The following is a 19,940-nucleotide window of genomic DNA, read 5'->3' on the forward strand; positions in this document are numbered from 1 at the left end:
AGCATTAATGCTCAGCTAATCAAATCATCGATATGTGGTACACGCACGCACGCACACAGATCTAGTTCTGTCCTTAATTAATCCTGCATATTGGCCTGTTGGTAATGTGGAATCTAGAATGGAATATATAATACACAGGCCTACACACATCTCCTCGTGTTTGAGTTCCAAGGAACGAGTCACATGATTCATGAAGGCTGTGTAGTCTGCTGGGAATTCATGCTTGGGAGTTAGCTCTGGTCCATAGCTCTAATGCGTTTAATTTATTTGTTACTCTCGACTTCCGGGGCTCGCATGAATGCAGACCAGCCTCTCGTCTTTAGCGTAAATAAAAATAATGTTTTTGCTACTCACCAAAACAAAGGCGGGTTGTGTCATTAGAAAGCCTACTTTCCTTAGTGGAAGCACTCTGAGCCCCCCACCACACGTATAAACGGTACTTTTTGGCCAGAAAGGGATTTTTTTTAGGCAAATATGAGGCAATTCTCTATCGGTAGAAGGCGCAGTGGAGCAACTAAAAGTATTGTTTTCCGGTGGAAACAAAATCCCCTTTTTGCCAAAAAGTACCGTTTATACGTGTGGTGGGGGGCTCAGAGTGCTCACAACCCGCATTTGTTTTGGTGAGTAGCAAAACGTTATTTTTATTTACTCTAAAGACGAGAGGCTGGTCTGCATTCATGCGAGCCCGGAAGTCGAAAGTAACATAACTCTAAATGCAACGCATTAGAGCTATGGACCAGAGCTACTTGAGAGTGCAGAAAACTGTATGTTAGCATTTAGACAGTGGTGCTGTTTCTGTTGGGGGTGTTTGTGGATGAGTTTCAGTGCAAAGTCACTGTCACATTGGTCTAAAAGGATAGCGCCGAAATATAATCGCGATATCTCAAAGACATCACAACTATGAAATAGGCATATATACACATCGGATGGGGGGTATATAAGGAGGTTGGGCCATCACCTTCTCTCTCTCTCATCCTTCTCACCTTCTCATCCTTCCTGTCCTGGCCCTGCATGGTGTTTCTATGGGAATCCCTGACGGGACTTTGTCTTTGACCATGCACCCCCACTTCCCATGCAGGTTCTGAAGTGGGTGGAGGAGAACCTTCAGGCCCGGAAGGTTCATCTGCTGTCCTCCAACCACGACGGTGCTCAGGAAAACACCTGGGAGCTGCCCTTTGACCCAAGCCTGAGAGAGTTCACTGTGTCGCTTAGTGGACCAGCGCCGCAGATCCAGCTCACAGATCCCCTCGGTATAGGCCGATGATTCATGCCAATGTTTCTTCATGTTTGATTCAAGAATGTCAACTGTATGCATGGAGCCATCCTTAAGTCCCAACTTTACTGCATATTGGCTGGTCTACTGTTAATGCTTTAGGGTCTTAGACATTAGAAATGATGGTGATTTTTGTTGCCATAATGGATGCGTGATTATGGCATGCTGTAACACCTTTATGATGGCTATCATATGGCTGCTTTAAGGAAAGTGTAGGTCCATTTATCTCAGGTACATAACATATTTTTATAAAGTTTAACCATTTGAACTCTAGTGTCCGTATTATGGGGTGAACATTCAGTGAAAATAACCATTATACAGGCTCACAACGTGTTGCAAAAGATATTTGGTGTGGAGGGGAAAAAGTAGAGGGGAAACATTTTCATAATTGAAAAGATACTTTTGTCTGTTTTCTGTAGGTCACGTTGTTGGTGTGGAGCAAGGTCTCATCGAGCTATTGAACATCCCCAACTCAGTTCTTGTCGTCAATCTGAAGTTCCCCAGACCTGGAGTGTGGAAGCTGAAGGTATAGCCCCAGGAAATAATCGGATAAAATAGTAATATTAATATTAATATTACCTTCCCAAACTGAAATCAGAGCACAATCTTATACATTTCCAATCTCAGTGTTGCCAACTCTCCAGTAACGGAAGTAGCTAGTGGCTCCTCGAAAAGTAGCTAGAAGTCGCTAGGGGTGGGATATGCGCGTGCCCCTAGCGACTTTTTACCGTCCCTAGCGACTTGTAGGCGCCCCTAGCGACAAAAATATGTAGCCAGCCCAGAAAAACATTTTTCGACACTGAGGCACTCTCTGTGCTGTGGTCTGAACCCGGAAAATTCGCTGCTCGTTTAAACGCATTGTAATTAAAAAAAAACATCAATTCAACTAACGTTTAGAACTCTATTTTGTTCCGATCCATACAGGAATTAGAAGGTTAATACTTTATGCATTTGAGTGTGTATTTTACTTTTACTAGCAGACTAAAGTGAGCTGCCAGTGCTTCCTCCTTTCTTGCTCTACAGAGCAAGAAAGGAGGAAGCACTGTGGCAGTCTGTGCACATAACCGAGCCGAGGAAGCCACTGAGCCAGACGCGCCGACCACTTTTAGTTTTGCCAACTTAGCGGATTTGAGGCTGAGAAGGAAAATTAAGAAAAATTTGGGTTTTATCTCTGGCGCCTGTCAACACGATTTGTCCCCAATTCACCAGCAAAAGTAGCTAGATTTCTCGCCAGAAGCTTTTCACTAATTCAGTCGCTAGGGGGGTCTGGAAAGAAGCTAAATATGGCGACAAATCCCCTAAGTTGGCAATTCAACGGGAGCTATGTGGTGTCCCTTTTATGTCCCTGGGTATAGGCCTACTACCGATATATATTTTTTACTTTACTTCATACTTGCTTCATTCAGTTGTATCATCCCTAATTAGGGTGACCAAATGCCCCCCTTTGTGTGGGACAGTCCCTCATTTCCAAGACTTTTCAGGCGTCCCACAAATTGAGACCCTGTCCCCCATTGTGACTGGCAGGCATCACAGTTCAAATTAGTTATTCTCCTAGTTGGTTTTCAGTTGTAAATCTCTCTTTTCCTGCAAGATGTGTTTTAAGTATGTTCAAAGTTTGTTCAAATATGCTATATGCCCTAGGCTACAGTATCAAGTCGGTCGGCCATGCCACCCGTGACTAAAATTTGCATTTAAAACAAATGTGACACGCCAGAGGCAGAGGGGTTTAATAACAAGATTATAGGCAATATTAGGCCTACCCTATCCCAAATGTATGCAGTATGCACAAATCTATGTTTTGTTAAGTATGCAGTAATATTGTGTATGTAAAAATCTAAATAAAAGTAATGTGATTCCGATACCGATTACATTTGTCAGTATTGCATTGTTTTTGAAGAGTTGATCATGATTGGTCTATAGTATAGACCAACTGATGACAGGGCCAGTAAATATCTAAGCTTTATTTTTCCAGGTCAGCAGCAGTGGACAGCACACTCTGAGGGTGACGGGTGTCAGCAATCTAGACTTCCGTGATGGCTTCTCCAGTGCACCCACCTCTGACTTCAGCTCCACCAGGGAGAGGCCTATAGAAGGTACTGTGCACGTGTTGGATCTGTTCGCGCGTTTGGCAAATCTCATTTAGCTGAGATCATGACGTGGAAGAAGGTGACTGATCATGTCCTTTCATCCCTTCTCCCAGGAGTTCCAGCGCACGTTCTGTTGAAGTTCACAGGCTTAAGCCCCCCGGGCCAGCTCAGCCATGTGGAGCTGGTGTCCGGTTCAGGGCGCACACTTCGCAATCTTTCCGTGCCAATGCCTTCTGACCGGGGTGGCCGAGGGCTGTGGAGTGTCCCTGAGTTTCACACCCCCTCCCAGGGTTTCTTCATCAAGGTGACTGGGGAGGATGATGAGGGATACCACTTCCAGAGGCTGTCAGCTGTCAGTTATACCAACACGGTTATGAGGTCTCCAACAACAACCTCTCCCACAGCACGGCCTGCAACCGAACGTAACTATCTCCTGCCATCTGTAAACATAATCCCTACATGATTGTTTTTTAGCTGTGCTGCAGCCTCATATGATTGGACATCATGTTCTTGACAATTAAGACGTCATCATTGTGATGAAAGGCACCGTGCACATCACACAAGTGTGATTTTTAATTCATAGGTGTTTGGCTCTACCAGTGTGGCCGGAGCAAGGATTACAATTTCCATGTTTTGCAGGAGGGTGACCAAATGTCCCTCTTCAGACTTTTCAGGCGTCCCACAAATTGAGACCCTGTCCCCCATTGTGACTGGCAGGCATCACTGTTCAAATGCCCTGTTAGTTAGTCTCCTAGTTGGTTTTCAGTTGTAAACCTCTCTTTTAATACATTAACCCAATTTCATGTCAAGAACCCCCAGAATGATCTGTATTTGGCCACGGACCCCCATCTGAAAATATGTTGTTCCAGGGACCCCCCCAGAAGCAAATATTTTAGTTAAAAAATGTTCGCTCAGAAATATATATTCAAAGATTTGCACCACATTTTCACCAATTTCAAAAATAGCAGATATACAAGCTCTTAGCGCGATAAGAGCTTCTAGATCTGCTATTTTTCAATAGCTAAAGTATAACATAATGCTTAAAACACCAAAAGGGGATCCCGTACTGAATGGGATATTCTTTTTTGGGTGGTTAAAAACAAACAAACAAGAATCCCAATTGGATTTGGAATGCACAACTGTGCTCATCATAATATGCTGGTATTGTTTGTGAAGGTATGAATAAGTAAAGGTATATCATTATCAGCATAATTTAGAATTGTATATGTTCAATAATGGGATCAAGCGTGAAGATTTTATACTGTATATTGCCTATGTTGATTTGTTGATTCAAACCAGTTAATAGTATTTATTCTGTAAATGCAACATCTGCGGTATTTCATAAACAAAACAACTGAATACGCTCCTACCCCTCTTTACTTTATGAATTGTGAACTAGAAAAGTTTCTTGTGGGCTTTGAAGACTTTTTCATCTTTATTGTTAAGATTGCCATGTATTTATTGCCATTTTTACATGATTCCCTTTAGATTAATTCATGGGGTTAGGGTCTCTACCTGCTTTTGTTTTTGTAACATATTATAATTATGGTATTTCTACAAGAGAGACTCATTTTCGCATTGAGAGTAAACCTTTCTTCTTTTCAGCCCATCCATTACAAACTGCTGAACTTGTATGTGGTCCGAGTCAAATCCAAGTTGGCCTGCGACTGGCTAGCCTAGTATCCTACGGGTTGAATGGATCCTCTGGTCACATGGACGAGCGCAGCTGCTCACATTCCACAGAGCATGACGGGACGGTGTGGTACCGAGTGGACCGCCAGGCTGACACCTGTGGAAACACACTGACAGTGAGGATTTCTCTGCTGATTCTTACGTGGCTGTGGGGGCAATAATTATTGAGCAGTAATTTATTCTGACCCCTCATCGAAAAGGCTGTTATCTGTCCTGACCCCTAATCCATCATTTATACATTATGGATAATTACTATGGACTCAATTCTATTCTATGCTATTCTCCATTTATCTCCTGTCCTCCATCATTAGATTTTAATATATTTCAATGATGTATAATGATGTGTAATAACATACTAGTCCTCACCTGCTGGTGAGAAGCTGGCTCAGGTTGTCCATTCTAACTTGTCTTTCAGACCAACAGTACTCATGCCATCTACTCCAACACTTTATTTGTCTACCCTGCAAATCCTCTCTCAAGTCTTCCCATGTTGTTTCCCTTCTCCTGTGCCTATCCTCTGGACACAGAGACCAGCCTAAATATGCTTTTCGGTCGGTGAGTAACTTGATAGACTAGCTATAGATACTGTAGTTTGAAATTATATCTGTGTTCATCTCTCATCTGCCAGTTACATGACTTCAAGTGGGGGTTTTTTTCCAAGTGTTATAATATCCTAAAATAAACTGATTTGTTTCAGTTACTACAACACAGTAGATAGCAGACACAAATGTCATGTTTTCACTTCCAGGGTCCAAGCCCTTTCTGGTCTGGGTCCGCACGCCCGAGCCTCCATGTATGTGTTCCACTACTCCAACTACACAGAGCCTTACCCAGCAGGCCCGGTCACCCTGCCACGGGGTTCTACCATGCATGTAGGGGTGTCTGTAGAGTGGACAGAGAAAGAGCGCTTTGGGCTCCTCCTGGACAACTGCTATGCCACTGCCTCGTCCAGCCATGATGACTCCATGCGACACTTCCTCATCCAGGACAAGTATGTATGATAGGTCAGCACGTCTTTCTTCCAGGCAGCGTTGTGGAACGCCAAAGTCCTGATGTGACTCGCTCATCCCCTGGATCGTATTCTATTGTTATGCAGTCAAACGATATCAAGCAATAACATTGGATCAGATGATTTTGCCACATTAAAGGAGAATTCCATGCTAGAAGGATTTCTTACCTTTATTTGTAGTTGTTACGTCCCCACCAAAGAGCTCAGGTGTTATTTTGTGCAAAACTGCATTATTGGCTATTTTCCCTAATATAAGCCCTCAATTGGGGTTGGGTTTTTGTGCTAATTCGCTTATTTCCATCGAAACAAGTAGTTAAGTGTGCCACTTGGGATAGGTTACATTATGAAGAGAGGATATACACTTTTTCTTTCTTTTTTTTGCGATGGAAATAAGCAAATTAGCACAAAATAACACCTGGACCTATTTGGTGGGGACGTAACAACTACAAAGAAAGGTAAGAAAGCGTTCTAGCATGAAATTCTCCTTTACGCATTATGGAAAGGCAGCCATATATACTCGCAGTTCCATTCCATTTCATCTGATCTCGTGCACCAAGGTGGCATTTCAAAGGCTTATTCCTTTGTGAATCCAATGAAATTAAATAAAATATAATGCCAGTTGTTTCCATAGAAACAAATGAGGATAGTGTGTACGTGCAGGCAATCTCTTTCTCCTTGTTGGGATGCATGCTTCCTCACTCTGAATTCTCAACCATTTATGTGATAATAATATATAATATAATCAATATAATCACAATTTGATTATTCAACTGACAAATTAATCAGACATAGTTTAATACATGAAATGAACGAAATGGTGTGTTACTCAAAAGACTGAATCAGCATTTGCTGTCACAATTAACACTTGCTTCCAAGGTGTCCTAGCAACCGCGATGAGGTGAGAGTTGATGAGAGCGGCTCGTCCCTCCAGGCTCGTTTCTCTGCTCGGCTCCAGGTCCCCTACCTAAACATCTACGTTCACTGCAGCGTCAGCTTGTGTGACCACACGGCCTCCTCCTGCGCTCCGGTGAGTCTCACAGACACCGCCTCACGTCATGAATGTTACAGCAGGTCACTTTGAAGTGCTGCCGCCTCATGACTTATTTCAGTGGTTCACGTCAAGGACCCCCCCAAATTGACACTAATTAGTCTGCGGACCCGCATTTGAAAACATAATGCCAGGGTCCCCCATAAGAGAACATTTTTCTCTGCTCTAGCAGCGATTCAAAGCCATGTAATCTCTGAGACCCCAATTTGTATTGTAAAAATCAATGTTAATTTAACTTTGAGAGTGTAACTCAGAGTTCCAAACTATCATTTAGCTGGGGACGCCCTGGAACTCCCTCGAGGACCCCTGGGGGTCCCCGGACCCCACTTTGGGAACCACTGACTCATTTTACCAATACACCCGGCTCACTTCCATCGCTACATCTTTTTGCAGGTGTGCTTGGCGAGGGCCCGAAGGGACCCTCGTTCCGTTTCCAGCACCATGGACATCCAACCTCTCACCATCGGACCAATCACCTGTGAGTATATATGTTTAACCCATTTTGACCTGGGAACACGATTCTGCAAATGTCTTCTAAATCCTGACTGTTTTCTTGAAAAAGCTATGCTATGTCAGTCCTTCTCAAACACTTTCATGTCACTTTTCACGATTCTTCAAAAATAGCAGACCTACAAGCTACGAGCTTGGCACAATTATGTCATACCAGGGCCTCGGAGGGCCTCATAGCTTTACATGTATTGGCTCCTTTTATGTGTTACTGTGATTCAAATCTGCTGCCAAGCTAGTCAAACAAATGGAAATATTAAGCGGAACAGGAAGGTTCAAGGTTGTCTTTATTTTGTTCTCCCTAAGGAGAGATTTGTCTTGGCTGCATACATATAACACATACACATTCACAGAAAGAAAAGAAAAACACCATGAAACACACCAACATATTAAAAAAAACTGAGAATATTGCACACATTCCCTTAATAAAGTGCATCTGGTCAGTTACGATTGCTGCCAATCTCTGATTGAGCATTGTGATTGACAGAGGGACAAATGAGTGCTTAAATCTATTATAGTCACATCGTGGAGTTCTATATCTCTGGGTATGCCACCTTGGGGAAGATGGCCTGGGCCTTCATCAGAGTTAGAGGCGAATGTTCTACAGTCACAGTTTAGAGGCAGTCTCTGCTTGGCCTGGGGAGCTTAAAGGAGAACACCACACCAAAACACACTGGCCATGCATCTACCTTCATCCCTGTGCCATCATCCATAGTGCCCTTGATTTTTCTCATAGATGCCCCCTCCTCTACATCTCCCTCTGACTCCCCCCTCCCCTCCCACAGCTTGCATTTGCGCATGTTGTCCTCCTTCTAATGTGGGTATTTAGATAGCTCCAAACTTTTTTTTTTTTTCAGGCATCGTATTATAATAGTATAATGAGACTCACGCATGCGCAGTTTTCACTCTAGGCCAGCCGTTACATGTAATCCCAGAGGTAGTCGATTCCAGACGAGATTCTCGCGAGACTTCAAGCTGGAGCGCTCCTTCCTATGAGCGCTCCTGTCAACTCAACTCTGTGCTCTGCTCTTCCACGCCGCCGCCTACCACTTGTGTTTACATGGTTTAATTACATTCGCACGCGTGTCAAGCATTCCTACTAGTTGTCTAGTTTCGTTTATTTGAGCAACAACATGCCTCGTTGTATATATCCAGGCTGTTCAACCGCAAAGACTAGGTCAACTCTAAAGAGAAAAAGTTTTCATGCGATACATACTCTGAAGAACCTTGATTTGAGGAGACGTTGGCTTCTAGCACTACAGATGGATCTCAATAGCTCAGATGAGCAGACTCAAGGACGCATTATTTGCAGCGATCACTTCAAGGCAGATGATTTTCGTCCAAAACAACAAGAAGAAGAAACTACTGCCTCGCTACATAAAAAGAAGGGTCACGGTCTGAGACGATTAAAAAGCGAAAAATAGAACGGACTAGACTGCAGGCAAACGCAGTTCCACAGACTAAATACTATTGACTTCACACTGCACATTGAACACTTTGAATAAAAAATGTAAATGCCAAACTAGTGGGAATTACTACTGCTAAAATGGTGCGTCAATTTATAACTACCTACTCCAGACTTATGTTACTTATCTACATACATATTATATATATTATTTTTTTTCATTCATTTTCCTGTATTGAATCTGTGTAACACTATATTGTTGTTACTTCCAATAAGAATTGAGCATATTGGCTGAAGCGTGTCATTCTGTGACTCATTTAAAAAATGCACCCCAAAATAGTATGTATGATTGACATTATTTTAAAGGTTTGTCAATAGTACAATGTTAAAATATATATAGTATCAATAGAAATACAATATAATGAATTCTATTTGAAATAACACTGGCATTTAGATTAGATAAATAATGAGCCAACAGCATGAATTTCTATGGCAACTGTTATAGTCACATGGAAGGAAATTATAAATAATACAAATAGCTTTTTATAACTGACATTTATTAATTATAATGACAACATTATAAAAGCCAGTCGTTATATTGTCATTTACTTTCAATTTGAAAATGGATTGAAATGAACAAGGGAGAGAAACATTGTAGAAATTAGGCTATTCATCTCTAGGAAAAACCAACACTGATATCTCCTGCTTCCTCTAAGAATCCACGATACAGCCCGGATGGTGAGGGGTAGATGCTTCTTATTTTGGAAACCAAACATGATGGCAAAACAATTCTGTTGCCTTTCCCAAGCGTTTCTCCACGGAGGACGAACTCCAACACAATCCTATAGGAGGCTAGTCTGCATTGCCTGTGTTCGAAGAGAAAAGTTTTAGAAAAGGATTACAATAGGATTACAATTTACAACAATGTGTATGCTTGGTAGATATAGGCCTCTATCTGAGGTATAATATTCAGGGGGAGGGGGTGAATAGCCTCCCTGCTTGCATGCATTTATTTATTTTCCAGAATGTCAACGTTCATAAATACAAGTCATGTAATGGTGAATGATTAGATTTAGATCCGTTATTCACTTATGTATAATCATTGTAGGTATTAGTAATTATAATAGTAGGCTACGTTGTTGTAGAATGTAGACTATACTTACTCAACGGATAGGTGCCCGTCTTCTCCTTCTGGTTTTGGTCGTTTGTCCCAGTTTATTTTCTTGGTCAGAAAAAAGAATTCCAATACTCCTCTGTCGAGTAGATGGGGTAGAGGTAGATCTGCATTGTCTGTGATGCATGAGCGACGACGAGAAACACCTACTGTCTCTGTGTTTTCATCATCACTATCAGGCTTCGAGTTCGACCTCCACTCTTCCCATTCTCTGCAGCATTTACATTCCACTTCCAATGGCTTTAAATCGCATTTTCCACATGAACACCAAAATAAATCCTAGGTTCTCTGCCGTACGCCTGGAAGGGGAACAGTAGAACCACCGGCTGCCTCGTTGATCCGTGCCTCCTCCATTAGACGCATTTCTTCGTCGGTATACTCTGGCTCGTATAAGTAGGGCTCCTCGCCATATTAAAAATCTTCAGACATATACTCAACATCTTCTTCAACTTCGGCCATTATGAAACTAGTCTAGTTTGTTAATAATACAGAAAGATAAGGACTATAATGATGCGACGCGATCAGTCATCAGATTGCATGTAAACAAACAAGAGGGAGACTGGGAGAGATAGTGGATCACAGTTGAAAGGAGCGCTCCAGCTTGAAGTCTCGCGCGTCTCGCGAGAATCTCGTCTGGAATCGACTACCTCTGGGATTACATGTAACGGCTGGCCTAGAGTGAAAACTGCGCATGCGTGAGTCTCAGTATACTATTATAATACGATGCGTGAAAAAATGCAAGCTGTGGGAGGGGAGGGGGGAGTCAGAGGGAGATGTAGAGGAGGGGGCATCTATGAGAAAAATCAAGGGCACTATGGATGATGGCACAGGGATGAAGGTAGATGCATGGCCAGTGTGTTTTGGTGTGGTGTTCTCCTTTAATGAGCTTTGTGCAGTATCAGTTGTCAACCACTAGGTGTCTCCTAAGTGACACCAATCTTGAAACGCTGCAATGGAAGTGTAGGGGAGACCACCTCCAATCATTGCAGATGTAGGCTAATGGTTTTGGGTTGAAAATGATGTTAAATGCATTTAAATAATTTCTGAGTTGCTGCTTTAAGTATATTCATCTCAGTGGGAATATTAACCATTTCATTTTGTTTTGTGTTTTTGTCCCCCGGATCTTCAGGGGGAAATGTGATGGACTGAAACAGAGGGGATTCTTCAATGATGCAACGAGTCCCAAATATATGAATACGATTTTGGATTTATGTGATTTCATATGAATACTTTAAAATGCTTTTAAATCATGTTGTTTTGTCAACATACGTGTATACAAAATGTTCTTCTGATTCCTATGATCTTACCTATGTCTTTTCTATTATAATATTCAACAATCAAATCCCAATCAATCAATAAAATACTAATTGATGTATGCCTTTTGTGTTTCCTCTTAGGTGATGATAGTATGTATAAATAGGCCTACAATATAAGTAAGTAAATTTCACTCAGGAGCTGGAGGGATATGATATGATATTTAGGGCTGGGACTTTAAATGATTAGTATCGATTACTTAATTTCAGAAACCATAACGTGCTTTAAAAATAATAATAATAATTGCGGTACACGCAATGGGAGTAAAAGCCGATCAGACAACTTTGCTTGGCCCTTCCCATGGGGAATTTATATGTTAAATAAAGACACACTCACTGATGCACTCATACCAAAATCTGCTTCTCAGGTCAACTATTGATATGCGATTAAAATGTAATTATTTTTCATTCATTCATTACAATGCCTCAAATTATTTGCATTATATTTTAATTGAGTTCCAGCCTTAATAATAATACATTTTGTTTGTATTGCACGTTTCATTCACAAGAAATCCCAGAGTGCTACATGGTTAATCAAGTGTGGCGGGTGAAAATAATCTTCTCGCAACAGAGTAGGCCTAGTATGACGTGTGTTTGAACTTTAGTACTTTTTTTAAATGCAAAGTGAATAATTATGGTATACTGTCTGAAAGCATTGACATTCACCAAATAACTTTAAATAGAAAAAAGGACAGAGACAGCTGTGCCTCGGTTTCACCATTTATCTTTTGGAAACATACAACTTGTTTTGCTTTTGACAATAAAGAAAAAATGAACATACGAAAGAGAGCACATGTTCAATTTAGCCTATATACACTTTGTCAGTGCAATGAATGGAGGAATTGGATTCACCTTCCCAGAGAAAAACCTGTTTGGTACTAAACCCAAAAGTAGGACCCGGAAGTATCTCAGGAGGGGGCGCTCACGTCACAGCTAAAATACTGAATATCAAAAGGATCTAAAAAGGCAATAGCCTACAATCTTAAAACTACCAGTAGCCAGGGAGTGCCAAGGTGTCCTTGCTGACACAGGAGGAAGGCAGGGAGTGAGGGAGTGAGGGGAAAGGTCACCGCCACCAAAAGAGCGCACACTTCACATCAAGCACTGCAAGAAAAGAGAATACAATTATACACACATCACTGGTTTCACATTTAACAACTATCATGCACTATAGTTAAACCCCAAGAGAGCCTACAGGACCACGTGACCCACCACCTGTCGGGACTGCAACTACAGCACCCATAGCTATACTGGCACTACTATAAACTGAGTCAGAGCCCAATATAATGTTATATTCAAGCCCCATCAATGGGCATCAATTCATAAGATATAGGTTTGCACAAATAAATAAACAAAAACAAAACAAAACAAAATCATAACCAAAATAAAGAGGACAAAAACAGCAGCAGCAAGGCAAACCATGCAGGGCTTCGCCTAACAAGACAAAAATACATAATGAATAGCTTGACACTCAATGCAAACCCATTAACATAGCAGTGCAACTGCCTTACCTCTATCGAAGGTTACACACGCATACACGTTAGGCAGATGACACCCGGCGTGGACCACATAGCTCTGGATGCGTTGGCAAAAAGAAAATAATTATTAACTGGCCAATCGTAAATCAAAACTATAATATAATAATAATAATAATACATTTTATTTATAAGGCGCCTTTCAGGGCACTCAAGGTCGCCGTACAGGTTAAAAACAGTACAAAAACACAGTTAAAAGCAGAACAAAAACACAGCTTGCAGCAGAAGACACAGGTCATGCAGGGTCATAGGCCTGCCTAAACAGGTGGGTTTTGAGGTGGGTTTGGAAAGTGGTGATAGAGTCCATGTTTCTGATGTCAGGGGGGAGGGAGTTCCAGAGGTGAGCAGTACAACTGCCTTACCTCAGTCAAACAGTACAAATACAAAGTACACGCTGGCCCACGGTATGAGGGGGTGCTCTGGAAACCTCCGCAAACAGAAAGGTATAAATTATATAATTAAATAACTGGCAGATAACTTCCAAGCGATACTATAACAGCACAACTTTGTCTTACCTCCGTTAACAGTACATACATACAGTATACATAGGGCAGACGTGCCCACGGCACGGGAGGTCTGAATGCCTCCGTTGGCGAGGCAAACAGGTAAGCGGGGGGTTTGCAGAGAGCACCTGCAGAGTTAGGGTAATAGTATGTTTAAAGGACGCTAAGCAGCGAGAAACTTAACACACCTAAGCGCAGGTACGGTACCTTAATCACGAGACGCTCCCGCATGCAACCCCTGCACAGACAAACAATGCCAGCTACACGCCAGCCGCTCACAGCTCCTATTAATTAGCCTGATGATGATGAGGGCATTGCGTTGCGTTGCTAGGGGCAACTGGTGAAGCTCAATCCACTACAGTAGGAACAAAGATTGCTCGGTAGACAGAGAGCTTTGCCTTCTGGCTCAACTCTCTTTTTGTCAGTGCGGTACAGTTAATGCAATACCGCCCCTGCCGCTCCGATTCTGCGGCTGATCTCCTTCTCCGTCCTCCCCTCACTCGTGAACAAGACCCCGAGATACTTGAACTCCTTCACCTGGGGTAATGCCTCATTCCCTACCCTGACTGCACAATCCACCGGTTTCCTGCTGAGAACCATGGCCTCAGATTTGGAGACATCCCAGCTGCCGTACACTCGGCTGCGAACTGGTCCAGTGAGAGCTGAAGGTCTCACTCGGACCGATGGTGCCACCAGGACCACATCATCTGCAAAATGCAAAGACAAGAAAATCCAACAATAAATATGTCTGTCTGTCTCCCATGTTTACAGGTATAAAAATGTGGATGAAATACTAGAAAGAGAAAGGAAGTCAGGTCAGCTATTATTTTTCATAACTAAATACAAATACATCAGGAGGCTCTTAGTACAGAACTCACCAAAATACGAACCTGGCTTACCGATAACAAGCTCTCATTACACCTCGGTAAAACGGAATCTATCCTCTTTGGGTCCAACCATTCCCTGAGTAGGACAAATGTAGAGGATTTTAAGGTCTGTGTCGATGACATAGTCATATCTAGCAAAGTAGAGGTCACATACCTAGGATGTATCCTTGACAATAAACTGACAGGAGATAGCATGGCATCAAGGGCGATTAAAAGAATAAATCAAAGGACAAGATTCTTGGGCAGAATCTCCAACTTTATTAACCAAAGGGCCCTTAGGACCTTAGCTGGAGCCCTCATACTGCCCATTATTGACTTTGCGTGTACGTCCTGGTTCCCTAACACCTCAATGGCATTGAGGTGCGCTTTTGTGCGAAAATAATCCCCTTCCGATTAACCTTCGGCCCCAACCTGTAAATACTGTATATTTCATGTTTAGAGGAAATGTATATGTTGCCTTAAATTATTATTGTTATATCACTTACTATTACTGTGTTAACTTATTATTCATGTCATGTGTGAGTGGATAGGACCCGAATGGAAACAAGGCCGCAAGGTCTTTCTTCGGTGAAATCCTTTTTTGGACAAAAATGCATGACTGTACTTTGTGCTGTTTGCATTTATGTTGCCTAATAAAGTATTCAATCAATCAATCAAATGGTAATGTAGGTATCCGTTTGTGCAAGATGGCCCTGCTACATGAAATTACTTTTGTACGTTCGATTAGTTCAATCCGAATTATAATGCCAATGCTAACTGTCCAACATCAGGCCAGAGATTCATGAAACATGTAGGCTACTCCTGTAAAGTAAATAATATGTTGTCTACTGCTCTGACTATGACACAAGCTTATTAAAATACCTATAACGTTTATTAAGTCAGTAACAGGAACCAACTATATGTCAGGAAATGTCCCTCATGGGCTACTGTGGATACACAGGACAGAGCTCCTCCCACTTCCTGCTTTCTGATTTGTTTGGCCCACTATAAAAGCCACTACTGGTGCAGGCTTTCCCCCTCAATTTGGGCAGGAAATAGAGAGGGTCAATGATTTCAAACAGCGAGGAGTTCACTTTGATGAAAGGCTAACTTGGAAAAAGCATATAGACAGCATTGTATGCAGGTGTGAAAAGGTGATCAATGTGATGAGGTGCATCTCGGGAAGCTCGTGGGGAGCAGAACAACTAACACAATTAATGATATATAGAGCAATGGTCAGGTCAAAGATAGACTATGGATGTCTGTGCTATGGAACAGCAGCCAAGAGTCACCTGAAGAAGTTAGAGGTAGTACAGGCAAAGGCTTTGAGAGTGTGTTGTGGAGCCCGCCGCACTACCCCAATACCAGCTTTACAAATTGAGATGGGAGAGACTCCACTAGAGATGCGGAGGACAAAGCTGGCCATGCAGTACATCAGTAAACTCAGGGGACACCTAGGGGAGAACGCAGCTAAAGCAGTGCTGCAAGACGCATGGGAGTGGGGAGGGGCTAATTAAAGGCAAGCAAGAGTGCTTCATCTTCAAAATGAATAAGGAGATGGAGAAGCTGGAGTTGGGAGCGGTGGGGCCAGTGGTACCGACATGGTTATTACCGACACCAGTGATAGACCTAAGTCTACTCGAGGCAATAAAAGAGCAGGACAGCACGTACTACAGTAACATGGTAGCTAAAAGGCTGGAATGCACCTGGGAACATCACCTCCAGATATACACAGATGGGGCCAAAGACCCTAAGTCAGCGTATACAATCCCTAAGATGGAGTTGTCTGTAAACAAGAGGCTGTCTGAGGGGGTTTCAGTATTCACAACAGAGCTGATGGCAATAATCTGGGCATTGAAGTGGGTGGAGGAGGTGAAGCCTAGACAGGTGGTCATATGCTCGGACTCGGCCTCTGTACTTATGAACATGGGGGAAAGAAAGCTGGGAGCTCGGTCAGACCTGATGGTGGAGCTGTTGGTCCACCTCTACAAGATCGAGAAAGTAGGAGGGGAAGTAGGTTTCCTCTGGGTACCAGCCCATGTGGGGGTGGAAGGGAACGAGATGGCACATAGGGCAGCGAAAAAGTCACTAGGCAGGTCAATAGACATAAATGTAGCAATAGGTGCATACGAGTGCAGATCTATCATTAAAAGGGAAATAACAGCAGGCTGGCAGGAACAGTGGGACAGGGGAAAGAAAGGAAGTCATTACTTCAAGATCCAGAACAGTGTAAAAAAAAAGGGGCATGCTATCTTGGGGCAGAGAGAAGGCAGTCAGTGACAATGACAAGACTGAGGTTGGGACACTGTGGACTGGCATGGGACTTGGCAAAAATGGGGAAGCACCCAGATGGATTGTGCAGCACGTGCAAAAAGAACCAAGCGGTGGAACACGTTCTCATGGAGTGCACCCGGTATACCGAAGAAAGAGAGTGGATGTATGCAGCAGTGGCAAGTGACCACACAAGCAGTGTGGCGCTCAAAAAGCTCCTTAACCCAACAGAAAACCAGGCAAAGACTGTCAAAGCGGTGCTCAATTTCATGGCAGCAACACGACTGCTATTATAGGAGTTACAATGGACAGAAAGGAGGTATACTCCCGACCAGTGGGAGGCAGCAATGTGCCGGAAGGCATCTAGTCTGCCGGAAATTACAAGAAGAAGAAGAAGAAGAAGAAGGCTTTCCCCCCTATTCAATCTGTGTTGAATGCGACAGGTTGCCCCCGACTAGGTGCATGATGTGCAATGCCCAGGTATGTGAATTTATCAATGTATCTATATAGTGATGATGGAGGAAAGTGCTGGTTATTTGCCCTGCTTGAAACCTTTGTTCTAGGCCCTGCTCCATACTGACCCGGCTTGAGTTGAGCCTCCCTGTCGTGTGTATGATAGTCATGCAGACAGAGGCAAATGTTATTACTTTACATCAGGGGTCCCCAAACTTTTTCCTGTGAGGGCCACATAACTTTTCCCTTCTCTGATGGGGGCCGGGGTCAGTTTGTAACAGAAAAAGTGTGACGATCGCAGGGGTGCCAACGTAAACTTTTTTTTTTCTTTCAGAAAGCCACACATATATAGCCACAAATATTAACTAGAACTGCACTCTGCCGAGTGCATACTTGCTTGTTGCACACTAGTAGGCCATAACTATCACATCTCAGTATCTCTGTGAAGGAACGTTTGAAATGTATAATCATCAACTACTTTTTTACAGAAAAATGAATCATTGATATGCGATGAAAAAAAAGGTATATAAACTGAATTAAAATATATTATACAGTATAATTATTTTATTACTTATTGTAAATTGTCAATTGTTTTAAATGTAGTTGGATTTGTATTTAATTGTGGAGTACAGAGTACATGGTGCAGAGTACATGGTGTGTATATGTATGACTAGCTCTGAATGATGACGTAAGAGATATGGTCATCTGTGTAGTCTGGTCCCAGCAGACCAGGCACAGATTTACAAATTACAAATCACATTACAACTACATACAGAGTATGTAGTTGTAATTTGATTAGCAGTATACTGTGGTTACTTGGTTCCAAAAAGTGACAGCCAAGTTTGTTTCAACCGTAAGTCTGTGCCTGGTTTGCTGGGACCAGATACCACATTACGTCATCGTTGAGAACTGGGACCAGCGTACATGGTGTGTATATGTATGACTAGCTCTCAGTGATGACATAAGAGAAATGGTCATCTGTGTAATCTGGTCCCACCAGATACCACATTACGTCATCGTTGAGAGCTGGGACCAGAGTACATGGTGTGTATATGTATGACTAGCTCTCAGTGATGACGTAAGAGATATGATTTGGTCATCTGTGTAGTCTGGTCCCAGAAGACCAGGCACAGATTTACAAATTACAAATCACATTACAACTACATTACAACTACATACAGAGTATGTAGTCAGAGCTAGTGCACGTACTGTACATGCAGCACTACAGGGCTGCATAGTGCAAGGGTTTCCTGCACAATGTTGTTGGCATGGCGCTGCGCCATGCTTAAAATAAATCGTGCCATGCCAAGCTGTTTTTTGAGTGGCCTAGTGAATCATGGTGTGTGTGTGATATGAAATGTACAGTACCTCCCCAGTGTCTCCCCAGTCCCTCCCAGTGTCCCCCTGAGTGCCTCCCCAGTGTCCCCCTGAGTGTCTCCCCAGTGCTTCCCCAGTGTCTCCCCAGTGCCTCCCAGTGTCTCCCCAGTGGCCCCTGAGTGTCTCCCCAGTGCCTCCCCAGTGTCTCCCCAGTGCCTCCCAGTGTCCCCCTGAGTGCCTCCCCAGTGTCTCCCCAGTGCCTCCCAGTGTCCCCCTGAGTGCCTCCCCAGTGCCTCCCTGAATGCCTCCCCAGTGTCCCCCCGAGTGCCTCCCCAGTGTCTCCCCAGTGCCTCCCCAGTGTCCCCCTGAGTGTCTCCCCAGTGCCTCCCATGTGTCCCTATGAGTGCCTCCCCAGTGTCTCCCCAGTGTCTCCCAGTGCCTCCCCAGTGTCTCCCCAGTGCCTCCCTGAGTGCCTCCCCAGTGCCTCCCCAGTGTCCCCTCAGTGTCTCCCCAGTGTCCCCCAGTTTTATTATTCCAATTATTTGCTCTCATCCAGTGCTAATGAAAAATAAAAATAAAATCCTATATTTTGGTTATAAAAAAAGAAAGAAAAGTGTCCCCCCGAGTGCCTCCCCAGTGTCTCCCCAGTGCCTCTCCAGTGTCCCCCTGAGTGTCTCCCCAGTGCCTCCCCAGTGTCCCCCTGAGGCCGTATCAATTGTGGCGGGGGACTTTAACCACTGTAACATGAAAACTGTGTTACCAAAGTACTACCAACATGTCAAATGCCCAACCAGAGGGAATAAAACTCTCGATCACTGTTATTCCACCATCAAGGCTGCTTATAGAGCGCTACCGCGCCCTCACTTTGGGAAATCCGACCACCTGGCCGTGCTTCTACTCCCTGCCTTTAAGCAGAAGGTGAAGTGTGAGCAGCCCACAGTGAGATCGGTACAGTGCTGGTCCACAGATCACGTTACCAAACTCCAGGGCTGTCTTGATGCGACAGATTGGACCATTTTCAAGGACTCTGCCACGAGTCTGGATGAATATGCGGATTCTGTCGGCGACTACGTCAAGTTCTGTGTGGATATCTGCATTCCAGTACGTTCCGTTCGCTCCTATCCCAACCAGAAGCCATGGATTAACAATGACATACGCATCAAACTGAGGGAGCGCACCATCGCTTTCAAATCCGGGGATGTCGAACTCTACAAGCGATCCAGGTACGAACTGAGAAAGGCTATCAAAGCCGCAAAGAGACAGTACAGGGACAAATTAGAACTCAACTACAGCGGCTGCGACTCGCGGCGAATGTGGAGCGGACTACAGGCGGTTACGGGCTATAAACCCAAGTCAGGAAATATCACTGACACCTCCGCGTCTTTACCGGACGAGCTGAATAACTTTTTTGCCCGCTTCGAGGCTCACAACACGGACCCAGCTACGGCGCAGAGCGCACCTGAGGCGGTGGACCTGCAGGTGGCGCA

At 43.6% G+C, this 19,940-nt stretch overlaps 1 protein-coding gene and 1 long non-coding RNA gene across 2 annotated transcripts in view; one reads left to right on the forward strand and one right to left on the reverse strand.

Annotated features, from left to right (window-relative positions):
* Positions 1-11,570, forward strand: part of LOC308318389 (uncharacterized protein) — a 33,487-nt gene extending 21,917 nt beyond the window's left edge. The window contains exons 15-24 of the mRNA XM_080767922.1: positions 1,079-1,250; positions 1,693-1,799; positions 3,246-3,366; positions 3,474-3,782; positions 4,966-5,168; positions 5,468-5,607; positions 5,801-6,043; positions 6,938-7,088; positions 7,503-7,587; positions 11,325-11,570. Of these exons, the coding sequence (XP_080624048.1) occupies positions 1,079-1,250; positions 1,693-1,799; positions 3,246-3,366; positions 3,474-3,782; positions 4,966-5,168; positions 5,468-5,607; positions 5,801-6,043; positions 6,938-7,088; positions 7,503-7,587; positions 11,325-11,344 (1,551 nt within the window). The 3' untranslated portion in view covers positions 11,345-11,570. The remainder of the gene's footprint in view (positions 1-1,078; positions 1,251-1,692; positions 1,800-3,245; positions 3,367-3,473; positions 3,783-4,965; positions 5,169-5,467; positions 5,608-5,800; positions 6,044-6,937; positions 7,089-7,502; positions 7,588-11,324) is intronic.
* Positions 1-19,940, reverse strand: part of LOC308318393 — a 533,465-nt gene that overhangs the window by 384,008 nt on the left and 129,517 nt on the right. The gene's annotated exons all lie outside the window — the stretch shown is intronic.

This window comes from Protomyctophum bolini, assembly GCF_963924005.1.
Source record: "Protomyctophum bolini genome assembly, chromosome: 7".
NCBI lineage: Eukaryota > Metazoa > Chordata > Actinopteri > Myctophiformes > Myctophidae > Protomyctophum > Protomyctophum bolini.